This window comes from Electrophorus electricus, chromosome 7 (assembly GCF_013358815.1).
Source record: "Electrophorus electricus isolate fEleEle1 chromosome 7, fEleEle1.pri, whole genome shotgun sequence".
Lineage (NCBI taxonomy): Eukaryota > Metazoa > Chordata > Actinopteri > Gymnotiformes > Gymnotidae > Electrophorus > Electrophorus electricus.
The window spans coordinates 21742990-21767102 of NC_049541.1; the positions used below are offsets into that span (position 1 = coordinate 21742990).

At 42.7% G+C, this 24113-nt stretch overlaps 1 protein-coding gene across 1 annotated transcript in view; it reads left to right on the forward strand.

The window, feature by feature from the left end:
• ptprz1b (protein tyrosine phosphatase receptor type Z1b) overlaps nucleotides 1-24113 on the forward strand; it is a 36071-nt gene continuing 11958 nt past the window's right edge. Inside the window, 11 exon segments of the mRNA XM_035528030.1 lie at nucleotides 1-208; nucleotides 11932-12000; nucleotides 18930-19106; nucleotides 19591-19742; nucleotides 19992-20033; nucleotides 20035-20088; nucleotides 20203-20257; nucleotides 20482-20651; nucleotides 21593-21740; nucleotides 22278-22462; nucleotides 22635-22761. Coding sequence (XP_035383923.1) covers nucleotides 73-208; nucleotides 11932-12000; nucleotides 18930-19106; nucleotides 19591-19742; nucleotides 19992-20033; nucleotides 20035-20088; nucleotides 20203-20257; nucleotides 20482-20651; nucleotides 21593-21740; nucleotides 22278-22462; nucleotides 22635-22761 — 1315 coding nt within the window. The 5' untranslated portion in view covers nucleotides 1-72.

Consider the following 24113-nt stretch of genomic DNA (forward strand, 5'->3'; position numbering starts at 1 on the left):
GACCGAGCGCGTTACAGCGCTGCCGTGGCATACTGAGACGGATACGGTCACCATGGACCGAGCGTAGCATCCATGTACCAAACGGCGAGTACACTTAAGGAATCGTCATTTGCTCGACACTTGACCTACGCGCTTGTTATTACAGCTAGGATGTCTGTGACCAAATCCTGCCTGTTCATCGCTGAGCTGTGGATCTTCTGTTCAGTCGGTAAGAACGTGTGCGCCTGAAAAACAGAGGACTGGAGACGGTTTAGTGTCTTGCTTTGCTGTTTGCATGTCGTGGGCTTGACGGCAGAATGAGATATCGCCGTTTTTCAGTCGGTTGAGTTTCTTCTTGCAGTATTGAAGATTGCGTGCATTTGCAGCTAAAATATTTTATAGTAATGACATACATGTAACTTTTTAAAGAAACAGCGTGGGGCATTTTTTCTAATATATCTTTTTCCTCATAAATATTTCTCCCGATTAAACGCACTTCTTGCTGTCCGCAAGTGACCGCGCAGTGACACACATCTGTTGGTTTTCTTCTGTGGAGTATTCCACCACATCAGAAATAAATCCATGAATTTCAAATCAAGCCCTTACTAGTATGGGTGGAATGTTCAGTTAACAGCGCAGGAGTCATAGTCCTTGTGTTCATGCTCCCCACATTTCAGGAGACGCAAAATCATTGCACTAATTCACTTGACTGAAAATAAAACGGTTATGTCCAGTACTTGGTTCCAGCTGCTTTGCAGTTGATGACTGAGCTCTGCACTTCACTGTCTTGACCAGACACTGGTGCCTTTGCTCCATTTCCACTTGTCTGTCTTGTCTTCAGTAATGACTCAGGGTGCAGGTTGGTTTGGGTGCGCGGCTTTGCTTCTTAAGCACATTTGGCCATGGAGATCTCCACAGTGCGGTATGTGGGTTATTTTAGGGTCACTGCCCTGCTGAAAGGTTACGCACCTTCTGCTAGGCAGTCTGGTTAGCTCTGAACAGCTGAGATCTTTCCCTTGCTGCCAGGATCACGTCTTCAGCAGCAGTGAGTGAGACCTGTGTGCTGCTCTCTGCGGTCCACTGCTCTGGGTCACGGCCCTTCCCATCTCAGATGTTCACATGCATGTTTTAGCGATGTGGTGAACCATCTGAACTCATCCTGTTTTGTTCTTGGCTGCCTTCTAGTCTGTGATGCATCCCTGCCTAAGTCCTTCCTGGTTATACATTTGTTCAGTAGTTTCCTCCATAATTGAGAGGATTCTTTAGTCATCGTACAGTATATGCTACTATAATCACTCGCATTCTTGCTTCTTACCAATGTACCAAAGGGTTAATTTAATACAACTGACATTTTTGTCTATATTGACTTATTCTGATTTTCAGTCTTTACTGGTACTGATAATGGCACTTATGTTGAGAGATAGCAGCAGTGGACACCAGATTAATATACTACAATCTAGAACAATATGCTACATCTAGAACAATATACCACATCTAGAACAATATACAACATCTACAATTGTCTAAGGGCCATATATAGTGTAGTTTGTAAGTAAGTTTAAAATAATTTTAATTCTTTTGGCTTTGTGCTTCAGCCCATTGTATTGCATGTGGAATAACTGTGATGTTAGAGGTTTTAATGTTAAGATTTCGGTTTTGCATGAATCATATAGGAATAAAAATCTTATTTTATTAATTATTTCAGCAACTGTAGCACATAAATGGATCAACAGAGAATTCATTTCACCTCTTGATTTTGTCACGGAACACTCGCCTCTCGCAACCATGTGGTTTGGCCCGCCACATGCAATGGGAGGGTTGTTTGGAACCACACCTGCACACACCTGTACCTTGTTTGTCTATATGTATATAACCCCATGTCGAAGTGTGCAGAGTGTTGGTCATTGTTGACGTAACGTGTTAATGTTGGTGTAGCGTGTAGACGTAAATGTTAGCATCATCATTGTTAATTTGTACTTTTCATCATTGTTAAAGGTAGTCGTGTTCATTGTTCTGTTCAGTGTTAATCGTCAAGTGTTCACGTTTCTTGCTCGTGTTATATGTGAGCGTCGTTATGTAATTAAATGTTCGTCCATGTGGAGAGAGTCTGTGCGTCCTGCTCCATGCCCTTCAGCAATTGGGTCGGCACCTTACAGATTTCTGTTTTCAGACAATTAATTTCTTTTTTTTTTTTTTATCACCTAAATGTACCGCTTATTTCATCTGCATGGAGTTGAAGTAGGCTGGATTGAACTCTAATTTACAGCTCACCAAAAGTGATCCTTCCTCCATCTGAATGAGTGGAGGGTTTTATCCAGCTCACTGTGATCCATGGGAGAGACACAGATGTGATAGTCTGATACATGCAGAGCTCATCCAGGTCTTTAAAAAACTAAAATGTTATTTGATGTGGTGGTCCTAGTGTGTTTTTAGCTAGCGGTGGGTTGCCATAGAGATGTAACCATCAGATTCCCTGATGGCCTCATCTCACCCTTAAACACTAATACAAATACCCTGAGAATCTCTGGATCGACTTAAGAATGCTGTCGAGTGCTGTACTAATACCCCTGTACTAATACCCTTGTCCCTAAGGTTCATATTGTCCCAAGGGCCCAGATCCGGGAGCATTGTTGATTTGTGTTTGTAAACTTCATGCAGTGTGTGGATTGTGATGGGAGCTGTGCTGTCATGTGTGTGTGTGTGTGTCCAGCTGTAGGCTAATGACCGCATAAGAAACATCATAGAGGATCAGTGATATTTGTTCTGTTCCAGAAAATGCAGACTCACCTGTCGTTTGTCCAAACAACCTGCTCATATGACCTTTGACCCTGCTGGGATGAGGATTTAGGCTAGTTCTCCTTTACTGAATGACCGGTAATTGCAGGCTTGATTTCCCATAGTAACCCACCTGTCCTTTCAGCCACTTTGAATACACATCCATGACAAACACAGTGGGTGTGACCTGAGGCTCCAGTGTTGGAAAAATCATTAAACAAGCCATGTGCTTTTCTTTACTGTGGAGAAATTCTCTTTCCATGTAGTTTAACTTCCCAGCATGGACCTGCTATTGGAAGATAAAGTCTCAATGTATAATCTGAATGGTGATAATACATGGTGATAATCCATGGTGATAATCCGTGGTGATAATCCATGATGTTCCTCTCCATAAATTGACTGCACCTAAGGCGTTTGATACCCTCCAGGCTCCATGTCAGAAGGCAGGAGAACTTTCTGAGTGCTGCTTCACAGGTAGATGCAGGTGTAGAGGGAAAAAACTCTTTTATGTCACCGTGACAACCTGCAACCTGAATCCTGCGTCATCTTGAAGTTCCATTTGCCAGTTTGAGTGTTTGTTGCTTTGCTTTATATCAGATCAATGCTGTGTTATGACTCATAGATGGTTTATCACACTTTATTAACCACCGTTTAACGTTAGCAGTTTAATGTTCAGTCGCATGGGTTGTATTTTGTTATTCCAAAAACCCAGCTGGAATTAGGATTACAGTGGGAAGAGATTTGGTTGGAAACGAGTGGACGTAAATTGCATGTATCAGATTGAGCATTAGAGATGAGTATGAGATGAACTGGTCTGCTCTGTGAGTGTAAGGAGTGCGGCCTTTTCAGGGTCATGTTTTCATTGCAGACAGAGTTCTGACATTAGTGGTTAGATCTCCAGGGCTAGAGCTGTATGGTTTGGTATATGGAAGAGGTGTCTAACCAGAATGGTTGATGTCATCCTGTGAACTGAGAGTGAATAACAATGAGAGATGTATGTGTTGGGAGATTCAGGCATGGATTCAGTGTCAAACATGGTATGTTCAAAACCTTAACAGCTCTTCAGGGAACCCTGAAGATCCATCTTAATAAGGAAAGCCAACCCCTGGTTAAATAATTCTCTGAATTACATTTACAACCATTTAGTTTTTACAATTTTACATCACTAAGCTTAACTGACAGGAAACAGCTGCACTATAAACTCTAAAAACAACTTCACAGCCACTTCAAGATGAGAGCTAAGTTTAATAAATATACTTGCTTGATTGTACTTGGCACACTGTGCCGTTGTTGTTGTTAAGCTGGATGCCGTGGTTCCTGCTGGAGGGTTTAATGCGCTGTCAAAAGATCCCTGAGCTATGATGTAGATAGAAAATGTACATAGTGCAGTATGTCTGTTGCCATGGTAGCACAGATAAACCAGAGCTCTGAAATGCGCTCTTGAATCAAGATCGTATCGTGCAGTGTCTCTGTACACAGTTAGAGATCGAGGATGAACACCCCTTTTCAGTTCATTAGGATAATAAACAATCCTCGTCCTAAATTAGAACCTTTATTCCGAGACTTGTGCACATGACCCCTGACTGGTGATCTGAAAGCCCAGAGAGGTCCCCTGAGGTAAGGCTTATTCGGACAGAGAAATACAATCTGTTCTGAGCAGGAGCTCTCAGACGGAACAGATCTGGCCCGGTCGAGTCCAGTTCCACACTGGCCTCGCTTTGTTTGTTTTGCTTTGCTCACAGAGGTGTTTGTTCCTCTGCTGATCAGATAGAACATTAGAATAAATTGTTTCTTTACCGTAAACAACTATGCAGTAAGATCTTCTGGAGTCTGAGAGAGGAAGCAGTTTTTATCCTCGTGGAAAATGATTTTTAAAGATCTGCTTAAGAATTCGAAGCCTGTGGAGATAAAGGTCATTGTTGTTTTCTCTTACCAGAATGCAAGGGGGATCTTTTGTTCCAAACCGCAGTTTTAGTCAGAGGTTTGTCAAGCATGACTGGAGCTTTTCACAGAATAAACTACTCATGATTTGAAATTACTCATTTTAATGTTATCCTTTAATGACATTAATTATTACAGGAACACATTAGCCCCTGTCAGTCTATGGTCTGTCTACACTGTTTGAAGCATATGGTTAATTACAGTGCACAATTATTTTTAACACATTCCTGTGTGCTTAGAAAAAAGCAGAAAAAACCTGTCGACTTTAAATATGATTGGAAATCTCAGGGCAGTTAAGAAAGAGATCATTTCTTCTGCTCAGGCTTCTATTATAAACATGTTTTAAGTGTGTTTAGGGATTCCATTATAAGCATGTTTTAAGTGTGTTTTGATCTTTTCTAAGTAAATGGAAATGCATTAAAATGACTGATACAACACAGATGGGGTAAACAGAGGTGAGCTTGAGAAACGTTTGAGTTTTCCTTTAAATTGTTTACTTCAACTAATATAAAAAACAAAACAAGACCAAATAAACTGCCTGAAACAGAACTGACCAAAGCAGAGAGAGTCCTGGTAAACGCTATGTGTGAGCCAGCATTACTTTGCCCTTTCTCTTGACACCTGAGACTCCGCGAGCCTGGTGAGTTGACTGGAATACAGTAACCTGGTGTTTGGGTTAAGTCATGCTTATCAAGACCTGGGAATTTCTTGAGAGTAGAAAGTGAATTATTTATTTGCCAAATTGAAACATGGACCACTTGCACTACCTTGATGAAAGAAAAACCACATCTTACTGAAAAAGTTCACGACTTCAAACTTCACAAATCCATCATTTTGTCCTTTGTGTTATCTTAAATTTGCATGTCTAGTCCTCCAGTGACCGTATGCTTGGTCTTCAGACTTGGTGAGAATGTTCGGAAGACAAGGAGCGACACTGAGAAACTAGAGCTACAGCATCAGGGAAACATAATGCGTTCTCTCTCTCTCTCTCTCTCTCTCTCTCTCGCTCTCGCTCTCTCTCCCTCTCTCTCATCCTCTCTCTCTTGCTCTCTCTCTCTCTCTCTCTCCCTCTCCCTCTCTCCCTCCCGCTCTCTCTCTCTCTCCCTCTCTCTCTCTCTCTCTCTCTCTCTCTCTCTCTCTCTCTCTCTCTCTCTCTCTCTCTCTCTCTCTCTCTCTCTCTCTCTCTCTCTCTCTCTCTCTCGATTGAAGAAAGTCAACGTGTAAATGAACAGGTTTGTCCTGCAGTCACAAAGAGAAGTGTTGTGTCTCAGCCTTGGCAGGATGAGCTGGCTCGGGGAAGGTTAGGAAGGATCTCCGCTTTTCAGACCAGGTTCTTCCTCTTCAAAACCCAGTTGGAATAGCGGGGGCCTCTCTAAAGAGAGGTCACAAAGGAAATCCGACCAGTCACCATAGCGATGGATGAGGCGGCGGAGGAAGTTGCGGTTGCTGGGCGCTGCTGGGGGCTTTGCGGGTTGTCTAGGAGGTCCCGTTGGCATGTCCTGTGTGCTGGCTAAAGCACGGCTCTCGTGAGCCATGAAGATGTTAGACGTTGTGCGTCATCAGCACTGCCAGCACCAGCAAGCACTCCAAGACACACTCACACACACACACACACACACACACACACTCACACACACGCACACACTCACACTCACGCACACACACACTCACGCACACACACACACACACTCACGCACACACACACACTCACGCACACACACACACACACACACACACACACACCACACTCACACACACACACACACACACACACACACACACCACACACACACACAAACCACATTCCCAGTTACACACACTCACCTTTGTAGAAAGCTTAAAGCACTGGGTCAGCTGTGTTCATATTCAGTTCATATTCCTCCAGATATTTTGTGGCATAGAATGTTAATTTATTTATTGCATTTTTTAGCTGTGTCAGTTTAAGCAGTTGTGCGGTCTGTACTCTCCACTGTCCTCAGGGGTGAGGGGTCCTCCTCTCTCGGCTGGACTTATTTACGACCTTTGCTCGGGATGCTCTGTGTTTCCAGTCACCTGAGCTGCAGAACTGCATTTAGTATTTTATCCTGCAGCAACTGGCCAACCTAGGTCGCAGGTTGTTAATCCATGTTTTGGGGAGCTGAAGGTGTGCACACTGTTGAGTTTACTACACCCCCCATTCAACCGGGCAGATAAAGTCGTGCCCCTTTTCAGTCTCGGCTGGGAGTGTTGCCGTGGTTTCCGTTGGCTTTGGATGAGGAATTTCTCCTTCCTGCAGCTTTGTTTTTTTTCCCCTGGAGATTTCTGCACCTCAGGACTGCCTGCCTGTAGGTTGAGTCCAACATACAGAATTCCAAATAAACGCACCTGCTAACAGGACCCATCCCAGTGTGCAGCAAGGAGAGAAAGTCCTGCCGTGGGAGTGGTGGGCACGGACCGCTGTGTGGGAGCTGGGCAGCTCTCTGGAGAGAGAGAGACCTTCCCACCTGTTGCCCAGAATTAGCACCAGCCAGAGCGGCAGGGTGTTCTCACGCACTGCTCGTACAGCTGGGCTGGATGCATGTGTACATGCTTATGTGTGTATTCACTCAGTCATCTGTGTATTCACTCAGTCACTTCCCCACTCATTCACTCAGTCATCTGTGTATTCACTCAGTCACTTCCCCACTCATTCACTCAGTCATCTGTGTATTCACTCAGTCACTTCCCCACTCATTCACTCAGTCATCTGTGTATTCACTCAGTCACTTCCCCACTCATTCACTCAGTCATCTGTGTATTCACTCAGTCACTTCCCCACTCATTCACTCAGTCATCTGTGTATTCACTCAGTCACTTCCCCACTCATTCACTCAGTCATCTGTGTATTCACTCAGTCACTTCCCCACTCATTCACTCAGTCATCTGTGTATTCACTCAGTCACTTCCCCACTCATTCACTCAGTCATCTGTGTATTCACTCAGTCACTTCTCCACTCATTCACTCAGTCATCTGTGTATTCACTCAGTCACTTCCCCACTCATTCACTCAGTCATCTGTGTATTCACTCAGTCACTTCCCCACTCATTCACTCAGTCATCTGTGTATTCACTCAATCACTTCCCCACTCATTCACTCAGTCATCTGTGTATTCACTCAGTCACTTCCCCACTCATTCACTCAGTCATCTGTGTATTCACTCAATCACTTCTCCACTCATTCACTCAGTCATCTGTGTATTCACTCAATCACTTCTCCACTCATTCACTCAGTCATCTGTGTATTCACTCAATCACTTCCCCACTCATTCACTCAGTCATCTGTGTATTCACTCAGTCACTTCCCCACTCATTCACTCAGTCATCTGTGTATTCACTCAGTCACTTCCCCACTCATTCACTCAGTCATCTGTGTATTCACTCAGTCACTTCCCCACTCATTCACTCAGTCATCTGTGTATTCACTCAGTCACTTCCCCACTCATTCACTCAGTCATCTGTGTATTCACTCAATCACTTCCCCACTCATTCACTCAGTCATCTGTGTATTCACTCAATCACTTCCCCACTCATTCACTCAGTCATCTGTGTATTCACTCAGTCACTTCCCCACTCATTCACTCAGTCATCTGTGTATTCACTCAGTCACTTTGCCACACATTCACTCTCTCATTGCTCCCCAACACATACACACATTTCTAGATCTATATTTTGTTTCCAGTTCTGAGGCTAATCACTCTCTCTGGTGTTTAATTACAACCTAACTGCAGATTCGCTAAGCTCTGGCCCTGGAGCCTTTGGGTATTCTCTGTTTTTAGATGATGGTAATAATTCAGATAGCTGTCTGTGCCAGCACCTGTAGCATGGAAGCGTTTACCATGATGAAGTGCACTAGCAGACACCACTTTCCGGCTGAGAAATTATTAGTCCAGGCACTTCATATATCACATCAAGCATGAAACAATGGAAGCACTGATCTAGGATCAGTTTTTTCTACGCACACTCGAACTGTGAGGATCCTCTTTAATGGTGGGAAGCTACTAGTTCAGGCACACACTACATACAAGGCATCATGCATGGAAAGTTCTGACCCAGGATCAGTATCGCCTATCCACACCCGAGCTCTGAGATTTCTCCAGTGTGAAGTTATTAGTTTAGGTACATACTACATACAGCATATCAAGTACAGAGCAGTGGAATCTCTGATCTAGGATCAGTTTCCACAGTATCATCAACACACTGACTGTCAGATATATGGCCTATATTGCATAAAAACAGGAACGACTACAGCGACACAGTAAGAAGAACCGAGGAAGCACTTTTACATGCAAGGCTTAACATCTGCTTCTAAAATTAGACAAAGGCTGTAATATCCCTTCTTTGGCCAAAGTCCTCTCTAATCCTCTTTATTTATTAAAATTGTTTCACAGAATTTCACAGCAAAGAAAAGCTGCTACAGCCATGGTCCTCTGTACTGTTAAAAAAACCTTCTTTTTTTTTTAGTTGTATCATCCTGGACACCTGCTTCATTGCTGCATTCTATACCATGGCTGTAGCAAAGAAAAGCTGCTACAGCCATGGTCCTCTGTGCTGTGCTTAGAGATGGCTTTGACTCACTGTGTGTGTGTGTGTGTGTGTGTGTGAGAGAGAGAGAGAGAGAGAGAGAGGGGAGAGAGTGAGAGTGGGGGAGAGAGAAAGAGTATGTATGTGTGTGTGTGTGTGTGTGTGTGTGTGTGTGTGTGTGTGTGTGTGTGTGTGTGTGTGTTGTGACTTCAGGCCAGCTAAACATCAGCTCGCTGACAGCTTGCCACAACACAGCTCCACACATTAATTGCGCTGGTGTGTCGGCTGGAGTGTGCTGGATCAGTCCCTCGTCAGCTTGAGGCTGGACCAGTGCAGCTCTCTGCTCACACCCCTGCACCTCATCCAGAATGCAGTTCCCCCGTATCACCCCACATTGCTGTGTTCCCTCCACTGCCTCTCTGTAGCGGTTCACATCAGAGTTAAAACGCTGATGCTCACCTACGACGCCGTAACTGGACCAGCTAACACACACCTAAATGCATTCATCAAACTCCATTCTGCACCACGTTGCCTTTGAGCCTGTAGTGCTACTCGACTTGAACCTCCATCCCTCAGGACACACAGAAGACCTGCATCTGGATTCTTCTCTGTCCTGCACCCAGGCGGTGGAATGAACTTCACCTGTCTGTCCCTACAGCTGAGACACTGGCTGTCTTCAAACGAAGACTGAAGACTCACCTCCTCCCTGAGTCACTAAACACTTAAATAACCTTTTCCTGTCTTCTTTTCCACTTTAGTCTGATAGCATTAACACCAAACTGTCTATTCTCACATACAGACATGTATTTGATAAGACTGCAAAGCTTCTGTAAGGCACTCTGGACGAGGACATCTGCTAAACGCTGTAAATATAAATGTAAATGTTAATGGAAGGTTTTGCTCAGTCTGTCCTAGTAATGACTGCATAGTAACTTTTAACATTTGGTTAGTTTGGGCCGAAAGGGGAGTTAAATGCTAACTGTCACTATGGGACTCTCTTCACTAGCAGTGTAATGGTGAGATGACAGATATGAGATGGCGATAGTGAGAATAGTGTGCGACCTCAGCGTGTAGGAACTCCTGGCTGTGTCACTATGAATGTTTGAGTATGAAATGTAATGTGTTTTTTAGATGTAACGTTGGAGGGTTTAGCAGGGTGTGCGGATGAGGCACGTTGAACATAAACACACATGTATTTTATTGCACATGTAACTTACACGTTTTAACATACAGACTAATTGGGTCAAACACCAACAACCTCAACAATAAGACATGAGACTTATATACACGCATGACAATTACACACAACAAGGATCAGGTGAACGACACGAGAGGGCATGACAATACAGACAGACACACACACACACACTCACACACACACACTGAGATGTTTGAGAGGGGGAGGGTGAACAAAAAGGATTGTCTGCTCACAGGGTCACGAGCATGCTGACCTTTGGCTGACGTAAGACTTCCCCCCACATTGAGGTGTCTGTATGACTGCCCTAAAGACCTCTGACTCAGCTGAATGCTCAACACCGTAGTTTTACATCAATGAAGCATCCCAAGCTAATGGACATTGTGTAGATGGCGTGTTGTGGAAGACTGTATTTGTCCAGGTTCTGCAAAGGAGTAAAGGGGTTTCATTCCTCTCTGAAAGAGGTAAGATGGGATGGAGTCTTGTAGCCAATACTTTGTAACTCCACAGACGTACAGTAACTCCACAGACGTACAGTAACTACACAAACGTACTCTAACTCCACAGACGTACTCTAACTCCACAGACGTACGGTGACTACACAAACGTATTCTAACTCCACAGATGTACCGTAACTCCACAGTTGTACTGTAACTCCATAGACGTATTGTAACTCCACAAACGTACTGTAACTCCACAAACGTACTGTAACTCCACAGTTGTACTGTAATCCACAGATGTACTGTAACTCCCTGCCTGTGTTTTGTGTTTGTGCAAGTTTACATAACTATGTTGTCTCTGCGTCCTTGAAGAAGAGTCTCATAGAGTGCTGGACCTGCTACAGTGATAATTACTCATCACAGAGTTATTAAGATCCTAAGACCTTTATTTACCCAAGACACTGAAATAATTAATGCTGTCACTCTAATTAAAAAGCTCGTTAGTAATGAAGTAATGCTGTCACTCTAATTAAAAAGCTCATTAGTAAGATAAACAGTGTGTTCCATCTCTTTATTATGCCTGAACCTCTATCACCCTGGAACAGAAATCCTGTACAAATCCACTTCCACCCTGAGTTGCCATCTTTTAGAAGACACATCCCATCTGTAATGTTGTTGGAAATACTTTGATACATTAATATCTAGTTGCTTTGAGTAACTTTATTCCATTGCAGACAAAAATCCTGTTCTCTTTGCTAAATGGCTCAATTCCAGCACATGCTGTGGGTGAGTCATGAGCACTCTGTCCAGCTGACGCAGGCTTACCCAGAATCCCTGGGCTCCCTTCAAATCCCTCACTTGGTGGAAGACCCTTTAAAGATCATTTAAAAAATCTTTTTACATTTTTGAATCCTTTTTTCTTTTTATTTATATATCTTATACTATCTTATACTAAATTTTGGGAAAATAAAGGTTATTCTTATTCCATTATTCTTTAAGAAAAGTTCAGATTAGGATGTAACTTTTCTATTATTCCCTGTGTGTGTGTCTCTGCCCTTCCAGTGGACATGACCAGCGGCTACCAGAGGGAACAGCGCAGGCTGACAGAGGATGTGGACTGGTCTTACACAGGTGAGACTGGGAGAACAAACGCCACTGGGGTCTATGCCATCTCCTACCTCTCTGTATACACCCATCAGTTTCAGACACCCCACTCCCGAATGGGAGCTGCAGGGAGGTAGTGAGGAGAGCTCAGCTGTGCCTGAGACTTCTGAATCCTCACCAAACCCGTTCAGCTTCCACACTGAGGTTAGAACAGAGGATCAGCTTCTGTGAGTTGATTAAAGTCTTTTAAACGGAGTTGATAAGTGTTATATAGTAAAAGGCCTTCAGTGGTTTCTACTAAAATACATGGCTGTTGCTGAAAATGTGGCATCAGTCTGAAATGGCCATTGATCCAGGTTTATAATGAACACAGTGCCATATAATGCTACATAAGACACCATCTTTGATAGAAAAATCCAGAATCTAAAGCAAAACTAGGAATGTAACTGAACTAAATGGAAAATGACTGAACTAATGGATTTATGTGACTTGACAAAACACAAGACTGAAGGTGAATGAGCGCTAAAGGACATCTAAACAAGATCAGTATTAATCTGGATCAGTATTAATCTGGATCAGTTTGTACAGACCACAGACTTAGTCATGACTGTCGTGTACAGTGTCTTTTGACATTTCACCCCTTGTAATTATTATGCTATCAGTTCTATGCTAATTTTTCTGTTTCGAATTCTGTTCTCATAGCATGCTAACTACCTGCTTTTGTAGACAACTAACGCCTGCATGTTGGCAGTTACTGACTCCAAACATAAATTAGACAACTCACGGTCCATGGTTTCTCCAACTTTTAGAGAGCTCATTCCAGATCCTAAACTCTTGAAACAAGTAAAGGGATTTATAGCACTGGAGACTCAGGTCCAGGAAAGTGTGTGTGTGTGTGTGTGTGTGTGTGTGTGTGTCTGTGTGTGTCTGTGTGTGTGTGTGTGTGTGTGTGTGTGCACTGAGCTGTGAGTAAATTCATTACCATGAGAAAGAGTGGGCCCAGCACAAGTGCAGCCCCACAGAGGAGGACAGTACATGCTACTCCATCGCATGGAAAGTGCTTGCCTCTGTTTCTCAGTGAGTTCTTGGGTCTGAATGCTAATTTGTTTGGGCCCAAGTGGGGTCAGTATCATCTTATGAAAATGCTTTTCTTTACATACATTAAAAAATATTTGGACATCACAAACTGAAGCTACATTTTTGATTATTCAGTTCAGTTCAGTGCTAAAGAGGTTTACATTTGCCTAAATGTCTCCCACTGGTCCTTAAAGACAAAACTCTTCTGTGTGGATGTCCTAATGTCTTCTGAACAAGCGTGTCCCAAAGCTTGCTACCCCGTGGACTAGGTTGCTCCAGAGCCAAGCCATGGCAGAGTTGTGTAGCCTTCTCCTTGGCACCAGTCCCACCCCATCTGCTATGAGAGCTGTAGCCCGTCTGTAATCTCCATGCTCTGATGAGCTTGGGCAAGGACTCAGTGGGACCCGGAGTGTAGCCCATCCTCTGTTAGCACATACTCCGCTGTGTCACAGCTTACAGAGGCTCTTAAGGACACACGCTCTGTAGATGCTGATACAGCTTGCACTACTCACAGTCGATTAGGAGGCTGCTACTTTCAGTCCCAATAGTGAAAGTACTAATAGCCTCACGGGAGTAGAACTTACACAGTAGACCTTACCGTGAGTATCTGACAGAGAGTACCTTACAGAGTAGTCCTTACCAAGAGTACCTTACAGAGTAGACCTTACCAAGCGTACCTTACAGAGTAGACCTACCAAAGTATACCTTACTGAGAGTACCTTACCTAGAGTACCTTACGGAGTAGACCTTAAGGAGGGAGTAGACCTTACTGAGAGTACCTAATGGAGTGTACCCTATGAAATGTACCTTACGGAGTAGACCTTACCAAGAGTACCTTACCTAAAGTACCTTATGAAGTGTACCTTATGGAGTGTACCTTACGGAGTAGACCTTACCGAGAGTACCTTATGGAGTGTACCCTATGAAATGTACCTTACGGAGTAGACCTTACCAAGAGTACCTTACCTAAAGTACCTTACGAATGTACCTTACGAAGTGTACCTTATGGAGTAGACCTTACGGACAGGACGTCTGCTGTATCCACGGTTTGGTGATGGAGCAGGGGAGTAGTTTTATCCTCGTGCTGCCAGTGTGCTCAGGCTAAATGCTGTTCTGCTTCAGACTAGCAGGCAGGGTAACAGTAACAGGGTTGTTCTATTATTTGGACTTGTTCAGGCTTCTCTGCCATCAGAGTTAATTAGTGGCCTTCAGACCACTTCATGAATATACTCAAGCCACCTCCAGACACCACTTACCTTCAGAATTTGGGGTATTTATTGCCACAGCAGCGCTGATTGTGTTTGATTACGGCATGCCATTGGTGTGGTGTGTCACAGTAGAGCCAGTTGAGGTATCTAATAGGCTCGTCATGCGACATCACTTCATCTCTTGACATCACCTCGTCACTCCCCTGCTTGACCAGACAGTGTATGGTATAGTAAATTTGGGCACTGGTGCCACTTGACCACATCAGTCTCACTAATAGCAATGATACATACCCTCGCTGGGTTTTTGCGCAGCATATGTGGATGCAACCGTCTACTTTAGAGTCATTCAGAGACATGTGAATCAGGTGTTAATATGAGTCAATTATGTGCAAGTTGGTGGGATGCTAATGAAGCAGAGCTGGTAATATGTCAAACCCTCCTTCAGGGACACCCGCATTTGGCAAGATTCCTAGTGAGATACTGACTGAATAATTTAAAGCACACAGCCATTCCACACCTTAAAAATCATCAAGGATGAAAACACAATAAAGCCCTAAAATTTATTTCCATTGTGAGTCCTCGTTATATAAATCACAAAGACAGAAAGGAGGACACACTAATAATACAATCCATAACAGGCAGACAACATGGTGGCTTTTCTATTTAATTGTATCTAGTACTCTTAAAAAACTGTTTAAAAACTACATTTGTTAATATGTTGGCAGTTACCCTTTTTAACCAAGTTTAAATGTCCTTTTTGATAGATTATACTAGCTCAGTGGTTAAGGTACTTGACTAGTAATCAGAAGGTTGCCATTTTAAGTCCCACCTCTGCTAAGTTGCCACTGTTGGGCCCCTGAGCAAGACCCTTAACCCTCAAGTTTTGTTCAGTCAGAATTATAAGTCGCTTTGGATAAAAGTGTCCGATAAATGTAAATACTTTTGAATAGTATTTATAATAAGTTTATCAATAAGCAGCATATTAGTATACACTGTCTTAGATTTATGTATAAGTGGATCAAGTTTGAAAACAACATTTAGTAGTTTTGTTTTGAGTCTCTTGGCATTTGTTTTTCATTTCTGTGATAAACTAGTATGCCAGGAAAATGACCACATCATCAAAGTGACACAGGACCAGTATGCCAGCAAGTGACCACATCATCAAAGTGAGACAGTACCAGTATGACAAGAAGTGACTGAATCAACAAAGTGAGACAGAACCAAAGTTCCAGCCAACCTGAATACAATTAGTTAAATATGACTGAATTAATTTTAGGGCCAGCCTAGTAAAAACCCATTGCCTTCATCTTCCATGATCTACTGTATCTATTGTAAGTGTTTTCTGTAACTGCATCATAACCATACTGGACAATTTTCCTCAGTCTGCTTCTTGTCTTATGAGGAGTGTTACAGTTTTTTACAATCATTTTCACACTTGTTCCAATACCATGTCCACTTCTGCAAAACACTTCACTATGCATTTGTAACACACACCTCAGCACATCTGTTAACCTTTGGTACAAAATGCACTTCAACCACCAAAACAAGTCAGGATATTTCATCCAAATGTGACTCAGGCTGCTACAACTATAACAAACTATAACACAACTATAAAACTACGAACTAACAACAAAAAACAAAAAAACCTAAAAAATAACACAAAAAAAAATAACAAATAAACAACATAAATACAAAAATATAACAACTATAGACAACTACAACATAACTACAACATAAATATAACACAATAACAACTATAACACAATAACACAACTATAACACAACTATAACAACTATAACACAACTATAACATAACTATAACACAACTATAACACAACTATAAGACAACTACAACATAACTACAACATAAATTTAACACAATAACAACTATAACAATAACAACTATAACACAACTATAACATAACTATAACACAACTATAACACAACTATAAGACAACTACAACATAAATATAACACAATAACAACTATAACACAATAACACAACTATAACATAACTATAACAACTATAACACAACTATAACATAACTATAACACAACAATAACACAAGTATAACACAACTATAACATTCTTTCTCCAACAAGACTGCTTCACTCAATGTAAAATTAACTTCAAAATGCAAACAACTTGTAACATTGCAAAATACACATATATAAAATCAAACAAATACAGTAATGCCAAATCAGACTTTCACTATATACAGTAATTTACACATATTTGTCTGCCTCTCAGTATCAGACATCTACTGTCTGCCTGGTCCATCCATTCTGTCCACTGTATTTGGTCACAGATTTCATCAACACTGAATGTTGTCTCTTTCCATACACAGAGGGAAAAATCTCCTTTGAGTGCCTTATCCAGCCCTGGATTTGTTCCACTGTTATGTCCATACACCCAGCTGCCATTGTGTCCAGAAGTGACATCTGGTCACATGGGTGGTGGTACTAAACCATGCAGAAAAGAATCTTTTGTGGGCTGAGAGTATGGTAGCAGAATAATGACATCATCCAGTGACGGGTCGTAAAACCACTCTGAACTGGGAAGAGTGGTGAGAGGCCACATTGTCTCCTACAATCACATATACTGGTGCATCCCGCCTCTAGCTCTCTTTTGCTGAAAAACAATATGTATGCCTGGCATATATGGTGACATATGGAAACAAACGCAAAACCCCTGGGTCGATTGCTAGCTGAGAAGACAGACAGGTGTTTCAGCAGTACATGTACCACAGTGCTAGTGGAAAAATCTCTCCACTGACTACATCTATATTTTCTAATATAAACGCACATTTCACTGTTTGGGTGCAAACAAAAAAACGGAATAAATTTTCTGCTAAAATCAGAATAATCTGTTTTATGTATTACATATTTTCATTTGTCTGTCAATATGCAACATATTTCCACCCACAGTGATCAGAGTTTTGTTGGGTTTTGAACTAAAAGTTAATTGTTTTGAACAGAGTGTCTAAGTGATGCCAAAATGTGCTGTAGTTGTTCATACTTTTGCTGCTGGTGAACCAGCTCCTTCATACCTAGGTCAATGGTCAAAGCCCAATCCGCACCTTGAGTACTTCGAACCTCAAGTACGGCTCAGTTTGAAATACCTTGCTTCAGGTCTCATGGACGACAAGCATCGAGACTATTTTCTGTCCTGGCTCCAAGATGGTGGAATGAACTTCCACTTGATGTCTGGACAGTAGAGTCCCTTGCAGTCTTCAAACGCAGACTGAAGACCCATCTATTTGCAGAATATTTAAAGGACAACTGACACTGCTCCCATATTGATTGACTAATTTAGTACTTATTGTAGGGTATTGTTTATGTTGTTTAAGCACTTATTGTTTATAGCACTTATCATTGTTTAAGATAGACCTTATGTATTTTGCACTTCTAGGTATCAGCATTCATCCCTGTATTCTATAGTATTCTAGTTCATTGGTATGTTGGATTCTATCCTATTGTACTGTACTAGGATATATTGACAAAGCACTTTTGTAAGTCGCTCTGGATAAGAGTGTCTGCTAAATGCCGTAACTGTAAATGTAAATGTGAACACTGACTGGGAGATTCATGAATCTTTAAAGAAGTGGTGACTGAAGGCCTTGTATGTCAAAGCCAACGTACAGTTTAGTTCCCATCGACTGTTGATATGGTGAATGTGTGAAGAGTTTTGAAGTGGACATGGTATTGAGACTAATGTTAAAACGATTGTAAAAAGCTGCCAATTAGGAAGGCATTTGCAGTATTCTAATAGTTCATATAAACGTCATATTTCATAAGTCTGTTCTTTCATCTGATGACAAGTATCACTGGAAAGAAGAAAAGTTTGTACGTTACACATTAACAGAGTATATCATTAATATCATTAATGATATTATGATATACACTAATATCATTATTGTCATGAATATCATTAATGATATACACTGTAATATCATTATTATCATGAATTTTATTAATGATATACACTGTAATATCATTTTTATTATGAATATCATTAATGATATACACTGTAATACCATTATTATCATGAATATCATTAATGATATACACTGTATATCCTGAAGTAAGAGATTTTGACAGGTGTTTTAGGAGTTCACTGAAAGATTTTAGCTGTCTGATGGTGAATGACGTATTTTACCTCCTACCTGGAAAACATGCACCCTAAATCAAAAAAGGGGCTGTTCTGGGTTTGCTCTGTTCGGGTTTGTGGGATGTTCTATGAGGTGTGCTGTTCTGGGTTTTGTGGATGTTCTGTGAGGCTGCTGTTCTGGGTTTTTGTGGTCTATTCTGTGAGGTTGCTGTTTTGGGTTTGTGGGCTGTTCGGTGAGGTGCTGTTCTGGGGTTTATGGGCTGTTCTGTGAGGTTGCTGTTCTAGGGTTGTGGGCTGTTCTGTGAGGTTGCATTCACTGATTAGCTGGCTAATTCTTTTAGTGAATGGTATCCATAATGTGATCCATATAACCCAGTTCTGTCATTCATCTGGATTAAGCTCTGTGCCACTCAGGTTAGCTCAGGAATGTAAGAAACAATGATTACACTGTAACCCACGTTCAGTGAATCAGAACGTGCTCAGTACAGCTACACCTGTGGTTAGACGTGCAGAGCAACACTGAACACAAGGCTGGACAAACATGCGCTAAATCTCCACAGGGGCCCTGAACCAAGGCCACTGGGTGCGGAAGTTCCCATCCTGTAGTGGTGCCAAGCAGTCGCCCATCGATATCGACGAGGACTTCACCCAGACCCAGGTCCAGTACCAGAACCTACATCTCCAGAACTGGGAGCAGCTCACATCCGACTCCACCATCACAAACAACGGGAAAACAGGTGGGATTACGGTTCCCTAGATCTATTCATCATTGTCCCAGAAATGTAAATCAAAATCAAATTTAAATGTGTTGTCATATCGTTACCATTTCCTGTTATTGTCCAGAGTCATAATTGTATGCTTGCCAAAATTAAAGTTTGTCAAGGATGTCATCTGTTCTTCCCTAGTTTCTTGTTCCCGTTGTTGAGTAATATTTGCTGAATGGCAGTCATGACTGTTTTGTGGCACTTGTGAATGGAAGCAGCATGTTGTCCTTCTCAGGCCTGCATAAAGACAGGAGAGACTGAATGGGGCTGTTGGCAGCGTGGTTTCTCCACTAATAACCACAGTGTTTCTACAGGCCTATAGAGGGTCTCCAGAACAGCTGAGTAATACAGAACCACGGCCTGGCTGGGATGTTGTCCAGGCAGGCACTCTGTGCGTGCGCGGCACACGCGTGTGTGTGTCTATGCATTAATGTTTGTGTGTGGTTCCCTTTCTCAGTGATTGTGGAGATGAAGGGTCAGTACTACATCAGTGGTGGAGGGATACACTCTCGCGTTAGAGTGGCTCGCATCACCTTCCACTGGGGGCGCTGTAACGCCACGTCTGATGGCTCCGAGCACAGTCTCAGTGGAAACAAGTTCCCCCTGGAGGTAGAACCATACACACACACACACACACACACACACACACACACACGGTCTGAACTTTTGCCAATGACACACATAGTGGCTTATCAAAGTGACTGTAAACAAATCTCCTTTGCTGTATAATCTGTATCCTACACTAATCTGCAGATGGATTAGTCCAAATGGACAGATATCGGATGCTACGATGCTTTCAAATGTGGATGCTCCCCCCTGTTCCCACCTGCTCACTGGAACACGCGCTGTCACCCACAGATGCAGATCTACGGCTATGAGGAGTCCAGGTTCGCGACCTTAGGACGAGGCCCTGGACGCCGGTGGACGGATCACGGCACTGGCTGTTCTCTTCGAGGTGAGCGGCAAACTTCGCAGGCCAAGCACAACCTGCTGCCTTCTGACCTTCATGTGCCCTACAATCTGCCCCATACAAAACATCTCTAAACATATGGAAACATATGTTTCACAGGCCAGCATTGAAGACAACGAGAACTACGCTGCCATAATTGAAGGGGTCAGCAGCGTAATCGCTTTGTGGTATGTCTTTTTTTATCATTATGTTATATTTGTTTGCGTTCGTAGTGTTTTTAAGGAAAGACACTGTCTAAAAGCTCAACACCTTTGTCCTGACAAGCTGAGTCACTGATAATTACAGTTAACAGAGGCTGTACAGTGCTGCTTAGAGCCCACAGTAAGAGTAAAAGAGTAAGACGTAAGAATTGTGTTCTAAATATCCATTATATTATTCTTTCATTTTTAGGTAAGAGTAGCACTTTGGGTGCCTTCTCTCTGCTCCATCTGTTACCACAGTCTACAGACAAATACTTCATCTACAACGGGTCTCTCAGCATTCCCCCCTGCACAGAGACGGTGGAGTGGATCGTGTTCAAAAACACAGTGCCCATCTCAGAAACACAGGTCAGAGCTGCCTTCCTCTTTCACTGCTGAGTCTCAGATTACACACACACACACACACACACACACACACACACACACACACACACACACATACACACACACACACACATACACACACCCAGACACACCGACACACACACATACATACACACACCCAGACACACTGACACACACACATACACACACACACACACACTCCTGAAATATGCCAGACAGATTTAGGGTACAGATGGCTTTTGACTATATAGGGTAGACGTTCTGTAGGCTGATACCATGTCTGTTAACATTTAATTGAATAAAGACAGAGCTACATGCAGAATATCAAACTTACTACTGGACATCTGGAAAAAAAGGGTGAGGGAAGGAGGGAGAGAGTAGAAGTGAGAGAATGACAGAATGAGTAAGACAGAGTGAGAGAGTGATAGAGGTTACTGAGTGAAACATAGTAGTGAGAAAGAGGGAGAGAAAGAGAGAGAGAGAGAGAGCGAGGACTGGGTAGTGAGCCATCAGACAGTGACCCATAACTCTGTGTTCATCACACAGTGACCCATAACTCTGTATTCATCACACAGTGACCCATAACTCTGTGTTCATCACGCAATGGAACAGCACATATGTGATGCATTTATGGAGCTTAATGCGATCACTTTAAACATGATCGAATTCAGCATTTTATTAACTGCTTACCAGATCAAACAGTGGAGTGTCAGCCAGTTCTCAGAATAAAGTATGGACCAGATTATACTGCTAGAGTAAAGTTATGGAATGTTTGTCTGACTTTTTTGCCATGTGTATGGATGTATGTGTGTGTGTGTGTGTGTGTGTGTGTGTGTGTGTGTGTGTGTGCACATGTGTGTGTGCGCATGTGTGGATGTGCGTGCGTGTGCGTGTGCGTGTGTGTTTGTGTGTGCGTGTACGTATGTGTGTGTGTGCGTGCGTAGCTGGAGGTGTTCTGTGATGTGATGACCACACAGCAGACTGGCTATGTCATGCTGACAGACTACCTGCAGAACAACTACAGGGAACAGCAGCAGTTTGTGGGCCAGGTGTTCTCCTCCTACACGGGCACAGAGGACGTCCACACACCCAGTAGGTACACCACACACACACGTGCGCGCACGCACACCCACACACACACACACATATCCCTCAATTACTCAAGTTGTACTCAGATATAATTGTAAGTTGCTTTGGATAATTTCTGGTCATCTATATGTGATAAATGTAAATGTAAATTAGTGAATACACCACAGACAACCCCAGAGAAAGATCAGAGGTGAAACTCCAGAGATACACCCACAAAGATCCAACCAGAGAGACATTCATGGCATCTTGCTGTTTCTCTCAAGGTCACTCATCTTTACCCACCCAAACTCTCATGTCTTTCTCTTGGTGCATGTTGGTTGCTAGGTAACCTCACTTTGGCGCTTTACCCCTCCAATATGGCTGTATTTCTGGAGCTGACTTTGTCACATAAACAACCTTTAAGCAAAATTCCACCCATGGTGCTATTCTGGTCTGCTTCTCTGTCTGGCTCCTATTAAAATACTGCGCACTTCTCAATGTTTAGATTCTGAAGTGTCCTTGGCCCCAATTGTGAAATAGCAACTGTACTGTTGTGTTTAGTGTGCAGCTCAGAACCTGAAAACGTCCAAGCCGACCCGCAGAACTACACCAGCATCATGGTGATGTGGGAGAGGCCGCGTGTCGTCTCCGACACCAGCATTGAGAAATACTCCGTCACCTACCAGAGACTGCAGGGCACAGACCCACCCAAACAGCAGTACCTGACTGATGGAGACCAGGACGTGGTAAGACAACTGCTTCCCTGTCTGTGGCTCACCGAGTGGCGCTTTGGTTTATCGTATCGTCAGATGTTCCTCACTTCACGTAAACAGGCCGGTGTTGGCACAGGGAATGCTGACACAGGTGATGTGTGGTCTTAATGAGCTTGGAGAACTGAGGTTTGGATTTGTGTAACAGGGAGCCATCATCCACAACCTGCTGTCCAACAGCAGCTACGTTGTCCAGGTGGTGGCGCTGTGTACCAATGGCCTGACTGGCCGAATGAGTGACCAGGTCATAGTGGACATGCCACTGGAAGACCCTGGTAATATCTGCACAAGTTCAGGCCAAAAACAAGTATTATTTAATTTATGTATACAGTACTGTGCAATAGTTTTAGGCAGGCGTGAAAAAATGCTGTAAATTAAGAATCATTTCAAAAATGGAAGTGTTTAATAGTTTATTTTCATCAATAAACAAAATGCAGTGAATAAACAGAAGAGAATATTTGGTGTGACCACCCTTTACCTTCAAAACAGCATCAATTGTTCTAGGTACACTTGTACACAGTTATTGAAGGAACTCAGCTGGAAGGTTGTTGGAGAACTAACCACAGATCTTCTGTGGATGTAGGTTTTCTCAAATCCTTCTGTCTCTTTATGTAATCCCAGACAGATGATGTTGAGATCAGGGCTCTGTGGGGGCCATACCATCACTTCAAGGACTTCTTGTCCTTTTTTATGCTGAAGATAGTTCTTAATGACATTGGCTGTATGTTTTGGGTTGTTGTCCTGCTGCAGAATAAATTTGGGGCCAATGATACGCCTCCCTGATGGTATTGCATGATGGATAAGTATCTGCCTGTATTTCTCAGCATTGAGGACACCATTAATCCTGGCAAAATCTCCAATTCCATTTGCAGAAATGTAGCCCCAAACTTGCAGGAAACCTCCACCATGCTTCACTGTTGCCTGCAGACATTCATTATTGTACTGCTCTGCAGCCCTTCGGCGAACAAACTGCCTTCTGCTACAGCCAAATATTTCAAATTTTGACTCATCAGACTGGAGCACCTGCTGCCATTTTTCTGCACCCCAGATCCTATGTTTTCGTGCATAGTTGAGTCGCTTGACCTTGTTTCCCTGTCAGAGGTATAGCTTTTTGGCTACAACTCTTCCATGAAGACCACTTCTGGCCAGACTTCTCTGGACAGTACCTAGTTCCCACTGGATTCTGCCAGTTCTGAGCTGATGGCACTGCTGGACATCTTCTGATTTCGAAGGGAAATAAACTTGATGTGTTTTTCATCTGATGCATTAGGTTTCCTTGGCCGACCACTGCATCTACCATCCTTAACGTTGCCTGTTCCTCACCCAGTTTTAGGCTTCCTACACAGCTGTTTCTGTTTCAGTTACTTACTGTGTTTCAACTGGCATGTGAAATTGATTAGCACCTGTTATAATTTGTATAATGGTATAATTGTTTGATCATATACCTGACTATAATCCTACAATACCCCTGACTTTGTGCAAGTGTACCTATAAGAATTGATGCTGGTTTGAAGGCAAAGGGTAATAACACCAAATATTGATTTGATTTAGATTTTTCTTTTGTTCGCTCACTTTGCATTTTGTAAATTGATAAAAATAAACAATTATTATTTGTGTTTGAAAGGAT